This window comes from Aspergillus sydowii, assembly GCF_001890705.1.
Source record: "Aspergillus sydowii CBS 593.65 unplaced genomic scaffold ASPSYscaffold_1, whole genome shotgun sequence".
NCBI lineage: Eukaryota > Fungi > Ascomycota > Eurotiomycetes > Eurotiales > Aspergillaceae > Aspergillus > Aspergillus sydowii.
In genome coordinates, this window is record NW_024467859.1 from 3,381,636 (window position 1) to 3,399,039 (window position 17,404).

Consider the following 17,404-nt stretch of genomic DNA (forward strand, 5'->3'; position numbering starts at 1 on the left):
TCCATATCCGTGTAGCCGCGGGTTAATTTCACACGATGATATGGCTCTCGGCTTGAAAGTACATCCCCAATGGCCATAGTGACGAGTTTTGATCCATCATAAACTGAACTGCTGCTTACTTTATGCAAGAGTGTGACTGAAGAGTGTGAAGGGCCCGTTCTGATTCATGCTTTACCGACGACGGTACGACCGTATGGAATGGATTTCAGTTGGGTTAAAATATCATCCCTGGTATGAGGAAGAAAGCGCCTATGGGCGCTTTGCGTTGAGACTGTTCTATTTCGGGATAGTTACAAGCTTGACTAAAGAAGATAGACCAGAGATAATGATACCATCAGAACAAGTCATCCATTACTGCGCCAGGCAAGTTTGGTACCTCTTGGATCTTGCTAGGGTGTCGGCATCGCGTAGAAGAAGACGACGCGGGATCAGCTACCTAGCTGGGTGGATGTTTAGTTGGCTGATCATTTCTTGACACCCACGGGTACTTGTCTCCTTGAGATGGATTCTCAGCGAACCTGATCTATAGAATATTTAGATTGTAAAACTTTATCTTTGTTTATTCTACAAGAATGCTGACTAAAAGGGGTGACGGAATGCAACGCCCTCACATGACCCCATCCAGAGTTCGCTCCAAATTCCTGGGCTTGCTCGCTCATACTGTGCTATTTCCTTTTTTCAATTGCTCTGAACCATTTGCAGAACTTACATTATCTATCTGCTGGCCGAGAGCCAGGCAGGCTTAGGGTGTTGGCCTCGTCGGGATGGAATATCTACTGTCAGGCTCTGAACTTGAAGATAACCATTCCCGATGAGGCGTTTACCAGTTTGACCGATTTTTGTGCCTCCAGCTTCGTGACGGCCAGTCCCAACTGGGAACGATCAAATGACCGGCCACTCGTATACAGGCTACCACAAGCCGTACTTCATTGTGACCTGGGTCGAATTCAGCGTATCAGTCCTCCTCCTAGCAGCTAGATGCTATGCATCACTGCGAATTGTGAAATCCAGCGCACCTGATCTGTATCTGGCAATCCTCACGTTTGTATGCCGTACATTATAGCCTCTACAGAGTGATTCTGGGCCAACTAACCTTGACCTCAGACGTTTGGCGCCGCAAGCATGGTGGTCCTCACTATTGCCGCAGAAGCAGGGCTCGGTGTCAGAGGAATAGTCCTTAACGACAGTGATCAAATCAACGCTCTTCTTTATGGCTGGCTCAACCAGTTCCTGGCACTCGTTGCGATTGGCTTGGGAAAGGTCACCATTGTAGCTTTTCTCCAGCAAATTCAGGGCTACCATACGGTCTTTCGCACGGTGCTTCTCTGGCTCTTAGCAGGTAGCAACCTCATTGTGAATTGTATTGCGGCTGCGTTGCTCATCACCCAATGTGATCCGGTCCAAAAGCTCTGGGATGATTCTATTCCGGGTTCATGCGCTGGTCGAAAGCGGATTCAGGTGTTTGGGTATGTGCAAGGAAGTAAGTGGATTGGCCTGGTCTGCCATTGTTCCCGGATATACATGTTATTATGAACACGGGAATCTGACCTAATTTGGTGCTATATTAGCGTGGTCTGCCTTTTGTGATTTTGCCCTTGCCCTATTCCCGGTTTTCCTCTTTGCTGGGATTCGGGCAATCTCAGTTCCAACCCGTATAGGGCTGAGTATCTTGATGGGTAGCGGAATAGTGTACGTTAATGGCCACCATTTTCATACTCAAATCCTCGGAATGAATACTAATTAACCACCGAGTGCAGTGCTGGCGCCTGCACAATTGTGAAAACCATCAAACTAAGCCGCTTGACAACATTTACCGACGCAACTCGTATGTACTAATCCCTTTCCTACCTTTTGAAGCAGATTCTTCGCGATTATCAATCATTAAGGAATCTAACATTTTCACCGTTGCACTAGATCAATTGCAATATGTGATTGTGTGGAATCAGTGAGTTCTCTCTTCTCTCTGTCTCTCTCACCATCGGTGTGCACTCCGAATATGGTCGTGCCACTGACTTTTTTTGCAGGTCTGAGATGTGGGTTGTATTCATTGTCAGTTGTCTTCCGCCTGCAAAGGTGTTTTTCACTCGCATTTTCAAGCAAACGACTTCTTTATTGCGGCGACAGTCGGGATAGTTCCTAGTTTGTTCAAGCTTCTCCAGTGGATAACGGCCGAGATCCCTTTTTACACTCAGAGTTTACACTTGTCGTTTAGAACTCGCATGTCAAATTGCTCATGGGCAGAGATGTTATGACGATTGCTTTTGTCTAGATGCGTGGTTAATGAGTCCATGGTGCCAAAGTATGGATACCCTAAGATATGCACATAAACCGAAGAAAAATGTCTAAATATTTACCCTCCCGTGTCTCTATAAGTAAGACCACAGTCCTTATTCAAGAGAAGAATATGTTAAATTCTCGGGATATTTGAACGAGATAGAACGCCTTCTTCCCTTTAATTTTCCAGCATCGCCAGGTCACAGATCCCTCAAGGTCATCAGCGCGAGTAACACTCATTACCACCCCATGCTGTCGGTCACCAACCGCGGAGCCACACTCAGGGCAAAACGACTTGCATTGAACCTCACAATCGCCAATTGTAAAAGGATGACCATTTTGGCAGTAATACTAGTGCCCCGTAGTTATAAATTCCCCAGACATAACCTGAACTGCAGCTAGCCACTCCGCATTTGTGGCGATTGAATAAAATGTCGACCGGAACATGTTTTCGGGTTGCATCGATCTCACTACTACCGAGGCCTCGAGTATGGGCTGGGAGCTCGGTTACAAGGAAATAGCCTTCTCGAGAGCTGCACGACCTTTTTCGACGTGTGCCTTGCTGACATTCCGGTCGACGCAGTGACAACGCTCGAGAGCGCGTAGTTGGACGAGATAAAGATAACCTTCAGCTGGAAAGGAGCACATTTGGAGTCTTTTGCCGTTTGGATAAAACTTTCGCCTTCTTTGCAACTTTCTTCAAGATCAACTATGATTTTCATACGCTCGCAGCCCTTCATGCGCAGGAAATACGTAAGCAGAGCAATATCTAGGCAAATACGTAAAGCTGTAGCTAGAACGACCCCCTTGACCTGGACTCCATTAATTCTAAGACCGCACCTTGCATGTGCAGCACGTTTCCATCTTTGGACACCGTTCTCTTCTGGACCCAGTCGTTGTGGGCCTGCAGGACGGTTGCTGGCATGAAGGAAATCGGGGTATTGAAGCAATAGGGAGAAATGAAGTCAGGGCAGGAATGTGATATCGTTTATAAAAGTATGATAGAGGGGATGGCAAGTGACAACCGACGGCGTAAGAAAGACGAGGTGTATATGGCGAGTGTCGTATAAAGATTACGAGACTAGATGGTGGAGAGAATGAGGAAGAAGAAGGAAAGCAAGAGAATCAACGGGGTCGGGGGATGAAGCAGGAAGCGAATGAGCTGCTTTCTTCCAGAGTCACTCGCGGTCCTGGCCTGACACAGTGAGCATGCAATCACTTTCGTCCATGCCGTTTTTCTCTTTCTATTTGTCTGATCCTTGCCCGGCTTCTGGTTAGTTATTCACCCCAGGATTCAGTACCAGAAATATTTAATCATAGAGAGGCGAGGTCAGCATTCATAAATTGTTATGGATAACAGAAACTTGAACATATTTGGTCTCAAAAGTATCAGACAGCTGCCTCCGGGTGTCTTGAGTCATCCTGTTTCTGGTGCTAACACCTTATTAAGGTGTCGGTATTTTTATTGAACCGCAGTGGTTCCTCTGTGGTTCACAAGTATGGTTCCGGGTTCTCGTCTCCAAGCCCAAAGAGAGCTACGAGGTTATGTTTACAGTCCATCCGAGGTTTTGGTGTCCCACGAACTATATCATTGGAGCTAGACACTTCCAACATGCTCAAAGCACGGTGGAAGCCCAGATTTGTCACCCTTGTATGCCACGCCTTTCGGCTGCCGCATAAGCAAAGTTGGCTGACCAGTGGGAGTGTCAGAAGATGGAGATCAGCTGCACAGGGCAAGATCGCTGCCTGAGGATACCCAACGGTGGTTAGCGTCCCTGACACCAAAACCGCCGTTCCTTACATAACGGGCCACCTGCCCCTCGTCGTTGGGTGTCGTGACTTGGCCTGGTGAGTTCTTCATCTCCTAATCTTCAAGGGGACATAATATTATTACTATTGAGGTTTCTGCTCTGCCATCCTGCTTTCCGTTGGTGAAGTCTACGTTGTTCTGCTTTTACCCCAATCTCCGATTGATACCTTGTTCTTCAGGCAATAAAGACCCATCAGCGGCACACTTCCGCTTCCTAACTTGGGGTGCGACTGCTCCACTGCTTCGCTGTACTCTCGATCTCTCCAAATCTCCCCGGCGGTGTTTGTGTGAGGGATTCTACCAGGTATATTCTACGCTATTTTTGGATTTTGTTGAACCATGCTCTAACTAATCCTGGGTAACCAGATCTAGCAGCTTTATTATTCTCCGCCGCGTTTTCTTCAACTACCATTTCTATTATATTCCAAGATCTGCCCACGCAATACATACAAGCAAACTAGCTCGCCATGGCATCGTTTATGGAGGATCTGTGGTCGAGCATCTTTACTGCGGGCCCTACCCCAACTCTCCTCCTTGCGACAAACGTCACCTTCGCCGCTTTGCAGATTCTCCTCCTCATTCTTCTTCTAGCCACGTACAGCATTCATTTCACTATCTTGTCGATTCTCTCGGGTGCACTTTGGTATTCGATCAACTGGTTTGTTCAGGAGTTGAAGCAATCTCAGGCACAAACAACCGGAGGGGTTACACTACCGGAAATGGCAGCCACGGAAACTAGACAGGCTGATGCGAGCCCCCGGGGTACGGACGCCGCTGATAGTGACACGGAAACAGAAAACTTAGTGGAACGGAAGAGTACAGGGAACCCTAATTCGGGATCACAACCGGCGACTGCATCGACGACACTCGGCGTCCCAGGCAGCTCAAGTGAAATTCGAAAGCGCCTTAGCGTGAGCGGCGACAGCTCTGGGTATACGAGCACCGATAGTGAGTGGGAGAAGGTAGATGACAATGCCGGAAATTAACAGACGCCCGTGTTTTCAAATTCTCGGAGAAACCGCCTGTCGACTTTGAGACGGCTGGGGGTGTTTTGATTTTATGTGGCGTTGTAGAGAGACTGTCCAAGCCGCGGTATGTCTGGGATAGCTGTTGCTCCTTGTGCATATTGCCGAGGGCATTCGTACACTGGAGAGATACCCCATAGATACTGTTCTTGTCATTTATGAAATAATATAGTCTACTAGCTGAATTCCCATTTAGGTGGTCTTGTTTTAATTACGCGGGTGATGTTGCTGACCGCTGCGGAAAACTACCTGCGGAGTACGGTAGCTTGCCTCAGGCCAACAAAGCTCTTATCTTATCGATAAGTCGCTGACTCATCCGACGCGCTAACGCCCAAAGCAGATCGCGGGTTTGTTATGGACTTACTCTTTTGTTAAACAACCGGCATTTGATGTCCATATCTGAACCAGTCTCGACGAGATTCCCTCAATAATGCCTTGCGGCTGGCAAAAACTGCAAATATGACCCCAGATTCGTCGATTTGCGTGGGTCGCAGCCACATATTCGGATCCGTCTTCACCCCCGCATCCCCAGGCGGCTTCATACCAGGACTCACACCGAGGACAAGGTCCTCACAACGAGAGGGTTCAATACCAGAAAATGGAAAGCGGGATCGAGCTTGGTGCACGGTTACATCGTTTCTTTCGATCCCGGACGGGGAATTCGAGCAGCTAGTGTTTCACAATGAAGAGAGCGAGGGGAAATTTTTGAAGCAGTGGAATCGACACAAGAAGCCATCCAAGGAGATTAGGGATGCCTTGAGTTACTTGATAGAGCTTTCCACAGTGGACGATGACGATCCGCCGAAGAGTATCCTTGACTGGTATGGCTCTGAGATTCGTCGGCACTTCTTACGGAACTTCAAAGACGAACTATCCGTGGTGAGTTTTACATTCAACACTCTTATTGTTTTACTTGGTCGCGTTTTACTGAGACGCCGCAGATCGTCTCGTCTCCATCAGATCGAAATGATCTACTCGAGGTCCTCGTAGTGAGGTGTCTTTTGCTAATGCGCAGGATTTACTTTTCTCCATTGGTGGAATACATGCTTCCTTTATTGGGAAGTGCGCAGCAGGAGAAGGTGTTTATGAAGTTTCAACGCTCATTCAACTTGATGATAGGATATGCTATGCCATGGCCTCAGCTCTCCAATCTACTCACTCAAAATCTGGCAAAACATGCGTTTATCATCTTAGGAATTGCGGGCTTGATTGAGGAGGCGGATATCAATGAAAGTGCCAGTGTTGATGGTATGGAAGTTGATACACAGTACGCAGTATCGTATCAAGGCTGGCGGGACGCGCCGTCTGCTGAGTTTCGGTCACAAATAATGACAGAATTCGAAGATGCACGGATTATTACGGCCCGCGAGCGTCTGCTATCATTACTTAGCGACCTACAGCTTGTTGGTTTGGGAGGCGAAAAGGCTCAAGAAGTCTTCGCTGGTGTCATGGATACAATGTTGACGGAATTCATCCGGGCTGCATATACTAGCCACTGGGAAGGTCCGTCACTTATCTCACGTCATTTGCAGCAGTGGATATCAGATGTGTTTGCAAAGCTGGCCGTGCAGGTTCTTGCAATCATAAACGTACCAGAATCCGGCGTCAAGGAACCTGGATATCTGGACGTGAAGTTTAGTGACCTCGAAAAGTGGCAGGAAGTTGGCATTTCCCGACTTGGTGCACTTCGAGTAGGTGAGCTGTTTGATATTATCGTTGAATGGCCTGCGAGCAGTGGAGCGATTGAAGACTTGAGGCATTTCACGACGCACCCTGCAGCACGGCACCACTTGACGCAATCGTTTGTGGTGGCGCTTAACCGACGGCTGCTACACCCAGGTGCTTCGACCGTGGAGATCTTACAAGTTTACATCTCGATCATACGGGCGTTTAACCTACTCGATCCGAAAGGTGTCCTTTTAGATCGAATTGCGCGGCCGATCCGTCGGTACTTACGAGACCGCGACGATACTGTTAAAGCGATTGTTGGCGGTTTATTAGCAGACCCCGCTGACGCAGATGGCCGTGGTACATCGTCTAGCAGCGAAACGCTGGTAGAGCTATCCGCTGAATTGAGCAAAGCGCATCAAAACTCGTTGCGGAACGACACCGGCGAGCTGGACTGGGACGACATGAATTGGATGCCAGATCCGGTAGATGCGGCGCCAGACTACCGCAAATCCAAGAGCTCTGATGTAATCGGCAGCCTCATCAGTCTCTTCGAGTCCAAGGAGACGTTTGTACGCGAGATGCAAAACATGCTGGCGGAGCGGCTCCTTCAAAAGCGCGCGGAATTCGAACAGGAAATGTCCGTCTTGGAGCTACTCAAACTCCGGTTTGGCGACAACGCCTTGCAAGCCTGTGAGGTTATGCTGCGTGATATTTTCGACTCAAGACGAGTCGACGCCGTTGTTCGTAACGATAAAGGCATGGCAAATGCCGCGGAAGACAACGAAGACGCCCCCGAGCTCCACGCCAAGGTCTTGTCGCACTTCTTCTGGCCCGAGATTCAAGGCCAGCAATTCAAGGTTCCCAGCGAGATCACTGAACTCCAGGAACGATACTCCGAGGGCTTCGAATCACTCAAGCAATCGCGCAAGCTCACCTGGCTCAACGGCCTCGGCCAGGTCACTGTCGAATTAGACTTGGAAGACCGCGTTTTTGTCGAAGAAGTAACCACCTGGCAAGCAACCGTGATCTACGCGTTCAACAGCCCTGACGGGGCCAACGGACCTGTAGTCAAAACAACCACGGCACTCTCTGAACAACTCGACATGTCTGCAGTGCTCGTGCGCAGCGCCTGTCTGTTCTGGGTTAGCCGCCGTATACTAACCGAGGTGCAGCGGGATACATTCCGCGTTCTAGAAACCCTCCCCACCAGTAAAGACACCATCGCAAACGACGGCGGCAACGAAAATGCCAGTACATCCGAAACAGCAGGCCCCGGCTCTGCAGAGGTCGACGTCGATGTCACCAGCAGCGCCGACGCAGCGGCCAATGCAGCTGCCGCCGCGGCGGCAGCAGCAAAAGAGTCCGCCGAAGCAGCAGCCATGGAGAAGATGAATCTCTACTGGCAGTTTATCGTGGGCATGTTGACGAACCAGGGTGCGATGCCGCTGCAGCGGATTGTCATGATGTTGAAGATCGCGGTGCCCGGCGGATTCCCCTTTAGTAATGAGGAGCTGCGCGAGTTTCTGGCGGGGATGGTGTCGAAAGGGAAATTGGAAATTGTTAGTGGAGGGAATTATAAGATTGTGAGATGAGGAATTGACAATTTTTTATTCCCATTACAATATTACTTACTACATTCCATGCTCATGATTAACGATAAATAAATAGAATAATTTTGTGAAATGAGAATTAACCTAAATCGCTAATACACATAAATCAACCAGCCCTGAACAAACCATGAGGGCCTTCTGGGTACTTGAAGGAAGAAAATCAGAATCTATTCTGCATCCAACAACGCCACCGGCGGTGTATCGTCAACCTGCACACCACCTCTCTTCTTCTCATTACTATCCCAAAACGGCAGGCGCCAGCCGCCCTCGCTCTCCGGCGTCGAGAGCCAAAGACGCATGAGGTGTCTTCTCGGCGCAGGCGGCGCATAGTCCTTATATTCCGTGCGCGAGTGCAGAACATGCGAGTTCGTCACGAACTGGATGTCTCCGACTTCGAGAATCATGTGGAGCGCCAGACGCTGGCAGGTTTCCTCGAGGACTTGCAGAGCTTCGAGTTGGGCGGGTGAGAGAGGGGGGACGAGGCCTGCGTCTGAGAAACGGCCGAGGGAGCGGACGTAGTAGGGGTCCCATCTGTTTACAAACAAATCCGGTTATTATTTGGAGAATGGATAGGCCCCGGGGAAGGTGGGGGGTTGGGTGGAGGATATGGATGATTGGGTGGGTAAGAAAGCGTACTTTGTGTATACGCGCGGGTTATCACCGCGCTCGAGGTAGATGACGCTGGTGCGGATGTACTCTTCCTGGCCCTTGGATGTCTCGCCCTTGCGGTCGAAGTACCAGATTGGTTCGATGAGGGTCTTCAGGACGTCAGGGCGCTCCGCGGCGAGAGTGTTGTAGACGTTGTGGGTGGACGCAATGTCTGATTCTCCTCCTTCGAGAGCGCGAGCAATGCAGAGGAGGCCGACGATATCGGAGTCGTCGGCGTGAAAGAATTGTCTAGGCTTTGTTAGTTCTCTTTGTTTCTGTGCGGGGTATTGGTGGAAAGGGGGAGAGTACCTGGCGTTTGTGCGGTAGATGCGCACGGAGTCAATCTGGGTTGGGTCTTCGCCGAGATCCTTAACGTGGCCGAGTACATGGCCGCGGCTGTTCTGGGAGACGAAGTAGCCTAGGTATGTGCCGAGACCCATGTAGGCGACGGCGGACTTGTGGTTGCCCCATTCCTCCACGGGGAAACCCTTGAAGAGGATGAATCCTTTGCCATTGAGGAGGTCCTCGCGGAGGTCTGCCAGGAGGGCGGAGAGCTTGGGAAGAGGGAAATTGCTCTGCTGCTGTTAGCTCTGCTGGTTGGGGTAGATGGAGTAATGAGTACTACCTTTGAGATACCAGTCAGAGGGGTCTTAGCGGCCAAGAAGGCATCAGAAGTTGCGCTGAGCTCGGCAATCTCTTCAGCAGAGAAGCGATGGGTCCATTTCTCAGGAGCGTCCTTGTAGTCCTCGGCCTTCCACAGAGTAGGGCCTGAGATGGACTTGGGGAACTTGTCGAAAGGACGGAGGGCGTCGTAGAGCGGGGGGTGTTGGCCAGTGGTCTTGAGCCCATCAGGAAAGGCATCAAGAGATAGAGGGGTTGCAGTTTGTGTGAGAGTCGCCATCTTGGTTGTGGTTTTAGAAAATATCAAGGATTACTTCGTCTGCGTTGCTTCCCCCTCAACCCCTCGGAGGGGCACGTGGGAAATTTATAGACGCCGCCAGCTCGGTTGAAGCGACTCGGCCGGGAGAGATGAGTATAGACATCGAGGATAAACGCAAGCCGTTATGCAAACAGTGGAGGACATTGCGTGCTGGAAGATCACCGAAGTGTGAAGCTGATAGGAGGAGAGGCCGACGACGACGGCGTGATTGGTCTTTGTGATGGCGTCATCTTGGCCGATGAGCACTCATTCTGCGGGCGAGCACCGACTGGAAGCGCGACTACAGGGAAACAGGAGCAATGCATTGATAATTGAACCGAAGATCGGGAATCCGCCAGTGACACCAAGTCACTTGTGGTCTGTGGACTTGTGGTCTTGCAGATACTGGGCTGTCGTCTGATGGACCAGGGTAGGGCTCAGGCACATCCAAGACCGCCACCTCGGAGCCTGATGTATACCTTCAGCATAACTCATCAATTATTATCGATCTGACAGTTGTACATGATCATAGATGCCTCTCCAGATCAGCAGTGCAGGTGATAATCAGATTGCCGGGATTGGGCTGTCTGTTCCTGTGGAGTCTGCCCTGAGTCGCCGTGCTGCCTGCATACTTCTGCATCTCCTGCAGTCCTTCGAAATGTACAGACTTGGAGTCGTATCATTTCCCATATGCACCAACATGCCTACACCATCTACTTGCCCTCTGTATAAATCTACCAGAGGCTACCCTCGGGCACTCGCATCCAACTTCCCCATTCGGTAATTATTTGCTCAGGGTTCAGTCCCACCGAACGAAATTCACAAAACTTCTCCAACTCCTCAGCAACTTCACCAACACCACCATTCCCCCTTCTTTGCACTCGACATCTGCCGCTGGAAATGCTGCATATCGCGATCTTGGACGTCGACGTCCCGGTCCCAGCCGTCTACGCCGCCCGCGGCCTCTACAGCTCACAGTTCCGCGCACTGCTCCAGCCCGCCGCAGCGCGCCTCAACCTCCCCGCATCAAGCATCCATACAACGGCCTTTGATGTAGTTGGCGGCTCTTTTCCGCCTCTCCAAGCCCTGCGATCATCGTCTCGGTCAACGAAAAATGGAGTAACAGATGAACAAACGCTCAACCCGCTTGCGCTGCCAATAGACGGGATCCTTATCACCGGCGCCGCAGCGGGGACTTACGAGGCAGCAAAATACCCCTGGATCGTGCCGCTGCAGAACTTCATCCAGACGGTATTTGATGACTTCCCGCACGTCAAGATGTTTGGTTCCTGTTTCGGCCACCAGATCATCGCGCAGGCTTTCTTATCCTCGCACGCGCGCGGGACATCCGACTCAACCTCGCCACCAAGCGTAAAAGTCGAGCATTGCCCGCAAGGGTACGAAATGGGCCTGGCATCCATAAAAGTCAACCCGGAATTTAGCGCGCACTTTCCCGCGCTCTCGGCATCGCTTCCGCTGCCAAACGAGATGCGGCTGCAGATGATCCACGGCGACTGGGTGGTTTTTCTTCCGGGGCAAGAGAAACTGCCAGAGCCCTGGGTAAATGTCGGATCAACGGAGGTCTGTCCCGTCCAGGGCCTTTATTACCCGGGCCGGGTGTTGACGTACCAGGGTCATTTCGAGTTCGATGTGTTTGTGAACTCGGAGAGTTGCTTGGAGTTTGCAAGGCGGTATGGNTGGGATAAGATCGCTGTGGAGAGGTATATGGAGCTGATTGGAAGGGCTAGGGTCGAGGGCGTTGTGGAGGACGCAGATGATTCGAGGGCTGCAGCGGAGCTTGTTGTGTTGTTTTTTGGGCAGTGAGACCCTCAAGTATTGTATATAGAACTGCATATAGAATATAGATTATGATATATGAATTTATGAATGTCGGTTGGTGTTGTTTGTGGAAATATAGAACCGCAACCACTGTCCAATCAACCAGTTGAAGAATAAACCTCGTCAGTAAGCTAAGCTGAACTGAACATTTGTAAATTGCACCAAGCTGCGGAGAGAAAATGAATACCAAATGAATACCTTCGACAGCCCATACTAATATCCGCTAAGAAACGCCCGCCTGTTTCAGAACCGTTGCATCCCATCAACCCCACAACTTGTATAGTCCCCTCGGGGAGCCCTCCGTCTCCCAACACCCTAGCACTGCAATTAACCGCAATTAATCTACAGCACAGGATGTTCATCGGTACTGGATCGCACTGCCGTGAAGAATCCCCTGTCCAAGGTTTCCAACTCCGCCCCATCGTGTCCCTGACAATCAAATTCCAGTTGCATCGCAGCGCCCTTGCATAAACCAAAAGGGGCAGTCATCGTCGCTGCCCGGGGAATTCCAGTCGTTTATTACCCTTGTATTCGCAATCCTCGCTTTTGGCGAGTTCTGCATCCCTCACCTCTAATTGTTACTCTTCACATTGCAGGAGATACTACTACTACTACTACTACTACTACTACTACTACTACGTATTTATACAGTGCCCGGTTGGTTACAGATCACCATGTCCGCGATCCCCGGCCTGCGCACCTTGACCAGCTTGGGTCTATCCCTTGTGTCCATCCCCGCGCTTGCAACCCAAGCTCAAGCCCAAACAACGGCGGCGACGCTCTTCGCAACGCACTACAACACGCAGTCAATCCATACGCTGTCGTTGTCGCGCGCGTCCAATGGGTCGTATACGCTGACTGAGTCGTCTAAGCTCAAGACGTGCGGGAAGTACCCTAGCTGGATCACGCTTGATGCGGAGACAGAGACGATGTACTGCTCTGACGAGTATGGTTGGAAAAATGACAAGGACTCGGTGAACGGGTCGTTGACTGCGCTATCTGTTGACGAGGGCGTACTGACGGAGATTGCGAAAACGGATACGGCTCCAGGGAGTGGCGTACATAATGTTGTTTATGAGGGAGAGGGAGGGAAGCAGTATCTTGCTATTGCGCATTAGTGGGTCCCCTATTTCATTTCTCTTTTCTACGTTAGCGATAACGGCCTTGATTGGAAACTAATATGCGACATAAACGAACAGCTCCGGCTCCGCGGTCTCAACATATGCGCTCCCGCTTCAAGACGAGGCCGATCCACTACAACGCTTCGAATTCGAATTATCCGCGCCCGGGACGATCCCCCAAAACCAGGATGTGCCGCACCCGCACCAAGCTCTCCTCGATCCGACCGGGGCCTTTGTTCTCGTCCCCGATCTAGGCGCAGACCTTGTCCGCGTCTTCGCCATCGATAAAGCGAACGGCAAACTCAACACTTGCCCGCCATTGAACTACACATTGGGCGGGGGCCCGCGACACGGTGTGTTCTCGACTGCGTCAGAGAACCACGAACTTCGAGTTAAGCGTAGCCGTGCTCCACGTGATTCTGCTGAAACGGTTCTCTACGTAGCTGGAGAGTTGAACGGCGAAGTCGAGGCCTTTGCCGTTTCGTACCAAGAAAGCGGATGTCTTGCATTCAAGCAGATCGAGGCGGAGGTGCCGTATCCGGCGGAGTTGCCCGAGGATGCCTCCCTTGGTGAGATCAGACTAGTCGATAGCCACTTGTACGTTTCTGTGAGATTGGATAAGGCGTTTGACGGGAATGACTCGATTGCGAATCTTGCCTTGGACGGTGATGGCAAGTTTGAGTTTCAGGATATCAACACCTCCGGCGGCGAACTTCCGCGGACGCTTGCGATAAACAAGGCCGGGGATCTGGTTGCTGTCGGGAACCAGCTCTCTTCTAATGTTGCTATTGTTGAGAGGAACGCCAATACTGGGCTTCTTGGTAGCGTCGTGGCGAGCCTGCAGATTGGGACCCGTGGGGATCCCGACGACCCACTTTCGGGACTGAGCAGCATCATCTGGGATGAATAGACCTGCACCCTGATCCTATGAAAGAGTTAAGGGAACAACAGCGAGATATATCGATCACAAGAGTCGTATCAGTTAAATATAACAAATCTTTTAAATGCACTGTCAAACATCAACCATAAATGTAGCGAGTCTTGTCGAAGTCATTAAAGGATATCAGCAGTCAAGACATAACGTATAACATAAACAAAGGAAACAGAATACCACCGCGATGTATATAAACCGCCAGATCATGACACCAAAACACACGTCCCAACATGTTCAAACAAAAAGTCCAGCTTTTTTTTTTTTTTCTTACAGTGGATTGTGCTGCTCTTGCGAGAGCGGAGTGAGAACGCCGTTAGCTGGTTGGGCCAGCCCTTCCATAACACATATTGTCCTCGCCGAGGCTGCCTGTTGGCGTTTGGAGGAGTCATACCATAAGAATGTAATTTTGAGTACCGTAACCCTCTGCCGTAATTCATAAGATCCGTAAACCATAAAGCAACCCGCCTACGGGTTTGACACGACGTTTCATTTGACGTCCAGTTGGAATGCTTTCCACTTTCCCCCCACGGCCCGACATCGCGGACAACCCCGCGGACCTGGATAACTTGTCGGACCATGGGACATGGCACTGCCAGGACTGGATGTGACGTTCTTGAATGGTGTCGGCGGGCTGCTGATAAACTGCACGACGCAATCACGACATACCCCGCAGATACACTCAGTGCAGGCATAACATTCGTTCAGAGGCCATGCCTGCTTGCAGCTGGCGCAGAATATTTGTATCTCCCTGTTGCGGAAGGATGCCGGTGTAGGGTTTGAGAACCGATGATGCTGTCTCTGAGCTGCTGCTGATGGGAATAAATTCAGAACCGGACTAGAGCTGGGATTCCCCGTCGAGTTCAAGTGATTGGAATAACCAAAGTTCTTTCCGGAGGCCGTGGATGCCGAGTCCAAAGACGACTCGATTGATGGAAATGGTTCCAGGTCAGCGTCACGGCTGCGTGAGAATTCGTACGGCGGCGGCGTCAAGGACTTGTGCAAAGGCGATGCCGTGTACGATTGTGGTGGCGGGAAGGAACGATGGGATGTAGGTGGTGGTAGACCGGGAGATTGGAACGCGGGTGGCATGGATGATCTGTTCTTCACTGAAGGCGCCGACGTTATAGATGTGATATTGGGAATCATCGGCGGGATGGTTGGCGAAGGCCCCAACTGCGATATCGTCAGGTTAAAGGGTGCGGCGTTATTAGATATAAAAGATAAACTCACATCTGATTGTGATTGGCGATCGTCATCAACTTCTGTTGCTGATGTTGCGGCTTCGATGAGATCCTCCCAGCGCTTGCCTTGGGCCCAGGCAGCCGTTTGAGGCTCTGCTGATAGAGCCTTCCTATCCCCTAGACTCGGACGCCGCCGGTATTCTTTGGATCTCGAGCGTTCGTGTTTGGCTTTTCGTGCTCCAGAGATAGAACCTTTGCGGGGACGAGGAAGCTTGTCCGTCCGTTGAATTGGAGGAAGAGTTGAAGAGCGACCGGGAGGGGAGTGATTTAGAATCGAGGGTAAAAGCGACCTAGGACGAGGCGATGAGAATGGTGGTAATGAGTCCCGCTTGAAGTGATCGCGGAGAGATGGCAGTTCAATTGACGATCGCATCGGTGCTCGATCGATATCGTTATCAGAATGGATCTCCTGGGTCTTGGTTAGTACCCTCTTATCTTATCTGAGCCGGATAATGGGGCCATTCCGTACCACATCTGGATCCCAATCAGATGCTAAGCGATTATGGTGTAGTTGAGCTAATGCGACAGCCGCAGTAGCTGCAGCTGGGTGGGTTTCGTCGATACCACGCGGAGTTGCAGGAGAATTGGATCCAGCACCGTAGAAATCTCGGTCAGGTACATCTATAATGTATCAGCTTTACTAGCTCCCCTCATTTTCATTGCAAAGACTGTAAGGCTAACCGTTGCGCCGTCTGGACTGAGGAGGTGTAAGGTTGGCACGCTGTTCTGGAGGAGTGGTGACCATCAATATAAAACTCTCTTCCGTTGCTGGGAGTTTCGGAATGTAGTGGTTTGGGTGGGCTCGACGGATGTGCTCCTGCATCGAGCGATAACGTTTCTCCTATCGATAAAATAGCACATTAGTTTCATGACTGATAAGTTTGAAAAAGTCACTTCACCCCTCCCCTCATCTCCAGACCGGCGCTGATGCGATTGCGTGGAGGGGCCGATCGAGAATGGAGAGGTCGAGGGAGCTGGGTGGCGGAGATAGATAGAAGACTCACCCCCAAGCATCTTTTCCGACAATTCGAGCCATCGTTATTCTTCAAGGGACAAACGACCTCATTGTTGGCATCGGTGACGGAAAAAGAGCTGGTCAAGGACGCTCGGGGTGGCATGGTCTGCATGAATCCGTCTTATTGGCGGGGTTGACGAGGAGGGAGTCGACAAGAGCGATTCAGAACGAAGTTTATAGAAGCTGACCGGATCCAGTACCCCGACACATGCTCCGGGGGAGGGATATATCGAGCGGTTATAGAAAGCGGATCGCATGCAACAATGAACCGTCGAACAAAGGATCAATGGGAGGGAGGGGTAGAGCTCAAAGGATGGAGCGATAAAGACAAATGCTAGATCGAAAGCCGGTGGAACGGACGAATCGAACAGAATAATGAGCAATGACCTCGACCTGCAGCTCCAAAGGGAGTAACAAGCTCTAATAAAGGAAGAGAGCTAGGAGGGCGGCGACTGCATCGGAAGGGCAAGGAATGAACAGGGCAGGCTCTGGCAGGGGAGGGGGGAAGGTAAGAAGCTCCTCTGACCTCCTGGGGAGCTAGGCGCGAACTGGCTAGGGGGAAAGCGAAGAAAATGGATAAGTGATAAGCAGGCAATTGATTGGAGGGAAAAGGCAAGAGGAAATGAAAATTGCAGGAGGAGCGAGGATGAATGGAGGCGACCGGGTGGGAGAGGGTGGAGAGCGCCGCGGATTGAAGCGCGGGAATGAACGGGCAGGAGCAGGACCCGATACAGTATCTAGCTGGGAGCTGGAGCTCTCGAGGTAACTGTATCACAGCTGGGACTGATCTGGTGATACAGAGGAATCTTCGACAGAGAATTCAGAAGCCTGCCTGGCCGGAGGCCTGACCTACAAATGCGATAACCACTTACATACCAGGTACATCACCACCACTGCCCGCAACTGGAGCTGCAGTTACTTCAAGGTACAAGGATGCCACGATTACCGATTTACTAATAGAGACCTAGTATCTCTGAATTTGTCGCCTGTAATCATCGCTAACTATTCCAGATTTGATCCGATTCAGTGCGGTGCAGTGGCGCCTATCGATAACCCGAAACGTGGGACAGCGCGATATCCGCTGGCAGAGGTGGGTGCGCGCCGAGGTTTATCCAAGTTGCTGACAGGTGTAGATGTATTCGCAGACTGCTCTGGTCATTTTTATGTTTCTCACCCCCTGGACTTTGCCATATCGCAATGATTCGGCTACCTTCGTATTTAACTTCATTAGGCCTGAGCTCACCGAGTTGATTTGGTTGTGCGTGCAACGTTGCGACGGACTCCAGTCTGACACTTG

The 17,404-nt window shown here is 50.8% G+C and overlaps 7 protein-coding genes across 7 annotated transcripts; 5 read left to right on the forward strand and 2 right to left on the reverse strand.

Annotated features, from left to right (window-relative positions):
• The first annotated feature begins 649 nt into the window (after positions 1 to 649).
• ASPSYDRAFT_39267 (uncharacterized protein) lies at positions 650 to 2,334 on the forward strand. Its single transcript, XM_040845862.1, has 6 exons — positions 650 to 1,045; positions 1,105 to 1,480; positions 1,569 to 1,689; positions 1,758 to 1,825; positions 1,915 to 1,945; positions 2,025 to 2,334. Exons 1-6 carry the CDS (start codon positions 887 to 889, stop codon positions 2,131 to 2,133), a joined length of 864 nt encoding a protein of 287 aa, XP_040708345.1. The 5' UTR covers positions 650 to 886; the 3' UTR covers positions 2,134 to 2,334.
• A 2,217-nt stretch (positions 2,335 to 4,551) lies between these two features.
• ASPSYDRAFT_141450 (V-type ATPase assembly factor PKR1) lies at positions 4,552 to 5,070 on the forward strand (the record flags this gene model as incomplete). Its single annotated transcript, XM_040841145.1, has 1 exon — positions 4,552 to 5,070. One exon carries the CDS (start codon positions 4,552 to 4,554, stop codon positions 5,068 to 5,070), a length of 519 nt encoding a protein of 172 aa, XP_040708346.1.
• A 498-nt stretch (positions 5,071 to 5,568) lies between these two features.
• ASPSYDRAFT_84540 (anaphase promoting complex subunit 2) lies at positions 5,569 to 8,372 on the forward strand (the record flags this gene model as incomplete). Its single annotated transcript, XM_040851365.1, has 2 exons — positions 5,569 to 5,988; positions 6,051 to 8,372. The coding sequence occupies 2 exons, from the start codon at positions 5,569 to 5,571 to the stop codon at positions 8,370 to 8,372; spliced, it is 2,742 nt and encodes a 913-aa protein (XP_040708347.1).
• A 185-nt stretch (positions 8,373 to 8,557) lies between these two features.
• ASPSYDRAFT_84541 (TauD/TfdA family dioxygenase) lies at positions 8,558 to 9,939 on the reverse strand (the record flags this gene model as incomplete). Its single annotated transcript, XM_040851366.1, has 4 exons — positions 8,558 to 8,921; positions 9,027 to 9,287; positions 9,348 to 9,613; positions 9,664 to 9,939. The coding sequence occupies 4 exons, from the start codon at positions 9,937 to 9,939 to the stop codon at positions 8,558 to 8,560; spliced, it is 1,167 nt and encodes a 388-aa protein (XP_040708348.1).
• Positions 9,940 to 10,857: 918 nt separating this feature from the next.
• ASPSYDRAFT_26536 (type 1 glutamine amidotransferase) lies at positions 10,858 to 11,781 on the forward strand (the record flags this gene model as incomplete). The annotated part of the gene is made up of 1 exon (XM_040844293.1): positions 10,858 to 11,781. One exon carries the CDS (start codon positions 10,858 to 10,860, stop codon positions 11,779 to 11,781), a length of 924 nt encoding a protein of 307 aa, XP_040708349.1.
• A 689-nt stretch (positions 11,782 to 12,470) lies between these two features.
• ASPSYDRAFT_139272 (lactonase family protein) lies at positions 12,471 to 13,827 on the forward strand (the record flags this gene model as incomplete). The annotated part of the gene is made up of 2 exons (XM_040840931.1): positions 12,471 to 12,913; positions 12,996 to 13,827. The coding sequence occupies 2 exons, from the start codon at positions 12,471 to 12,473 to the stop codon at positions 13,825 to 13,827; spliced, it is 1,275 nt and encodes a 424-aa protein (XP_040708350.1).
• Positions 13,828 to 14,337: 510 nt separating this feature from the next.
• rfeD (putative transcription factor RfeD) lies at positions 14,338 to 16,219 on the reverse strand (the record flags this gene model as incomplete). The annotated part of the gene is made up of 5 exons (XM_040841139.1): positions 14,338 to 15,024; positions 15,082 to 15,501; positions 15,562 to 15,713; positions 15,774 to 15,933; positions 16,097 to 16,219. The coding sequence occupies 5 exons, from the start codon at positions 16,217 to 16,219 to the stop codon at positions 14,338 to 14,340; spliced, it is 1,542 nt and encodes a 513-aa protein (XP_040708351.1).
• Between the last annotated feature and the right edge of the window lie 1,185 nt (positions 16,220 to 17,404).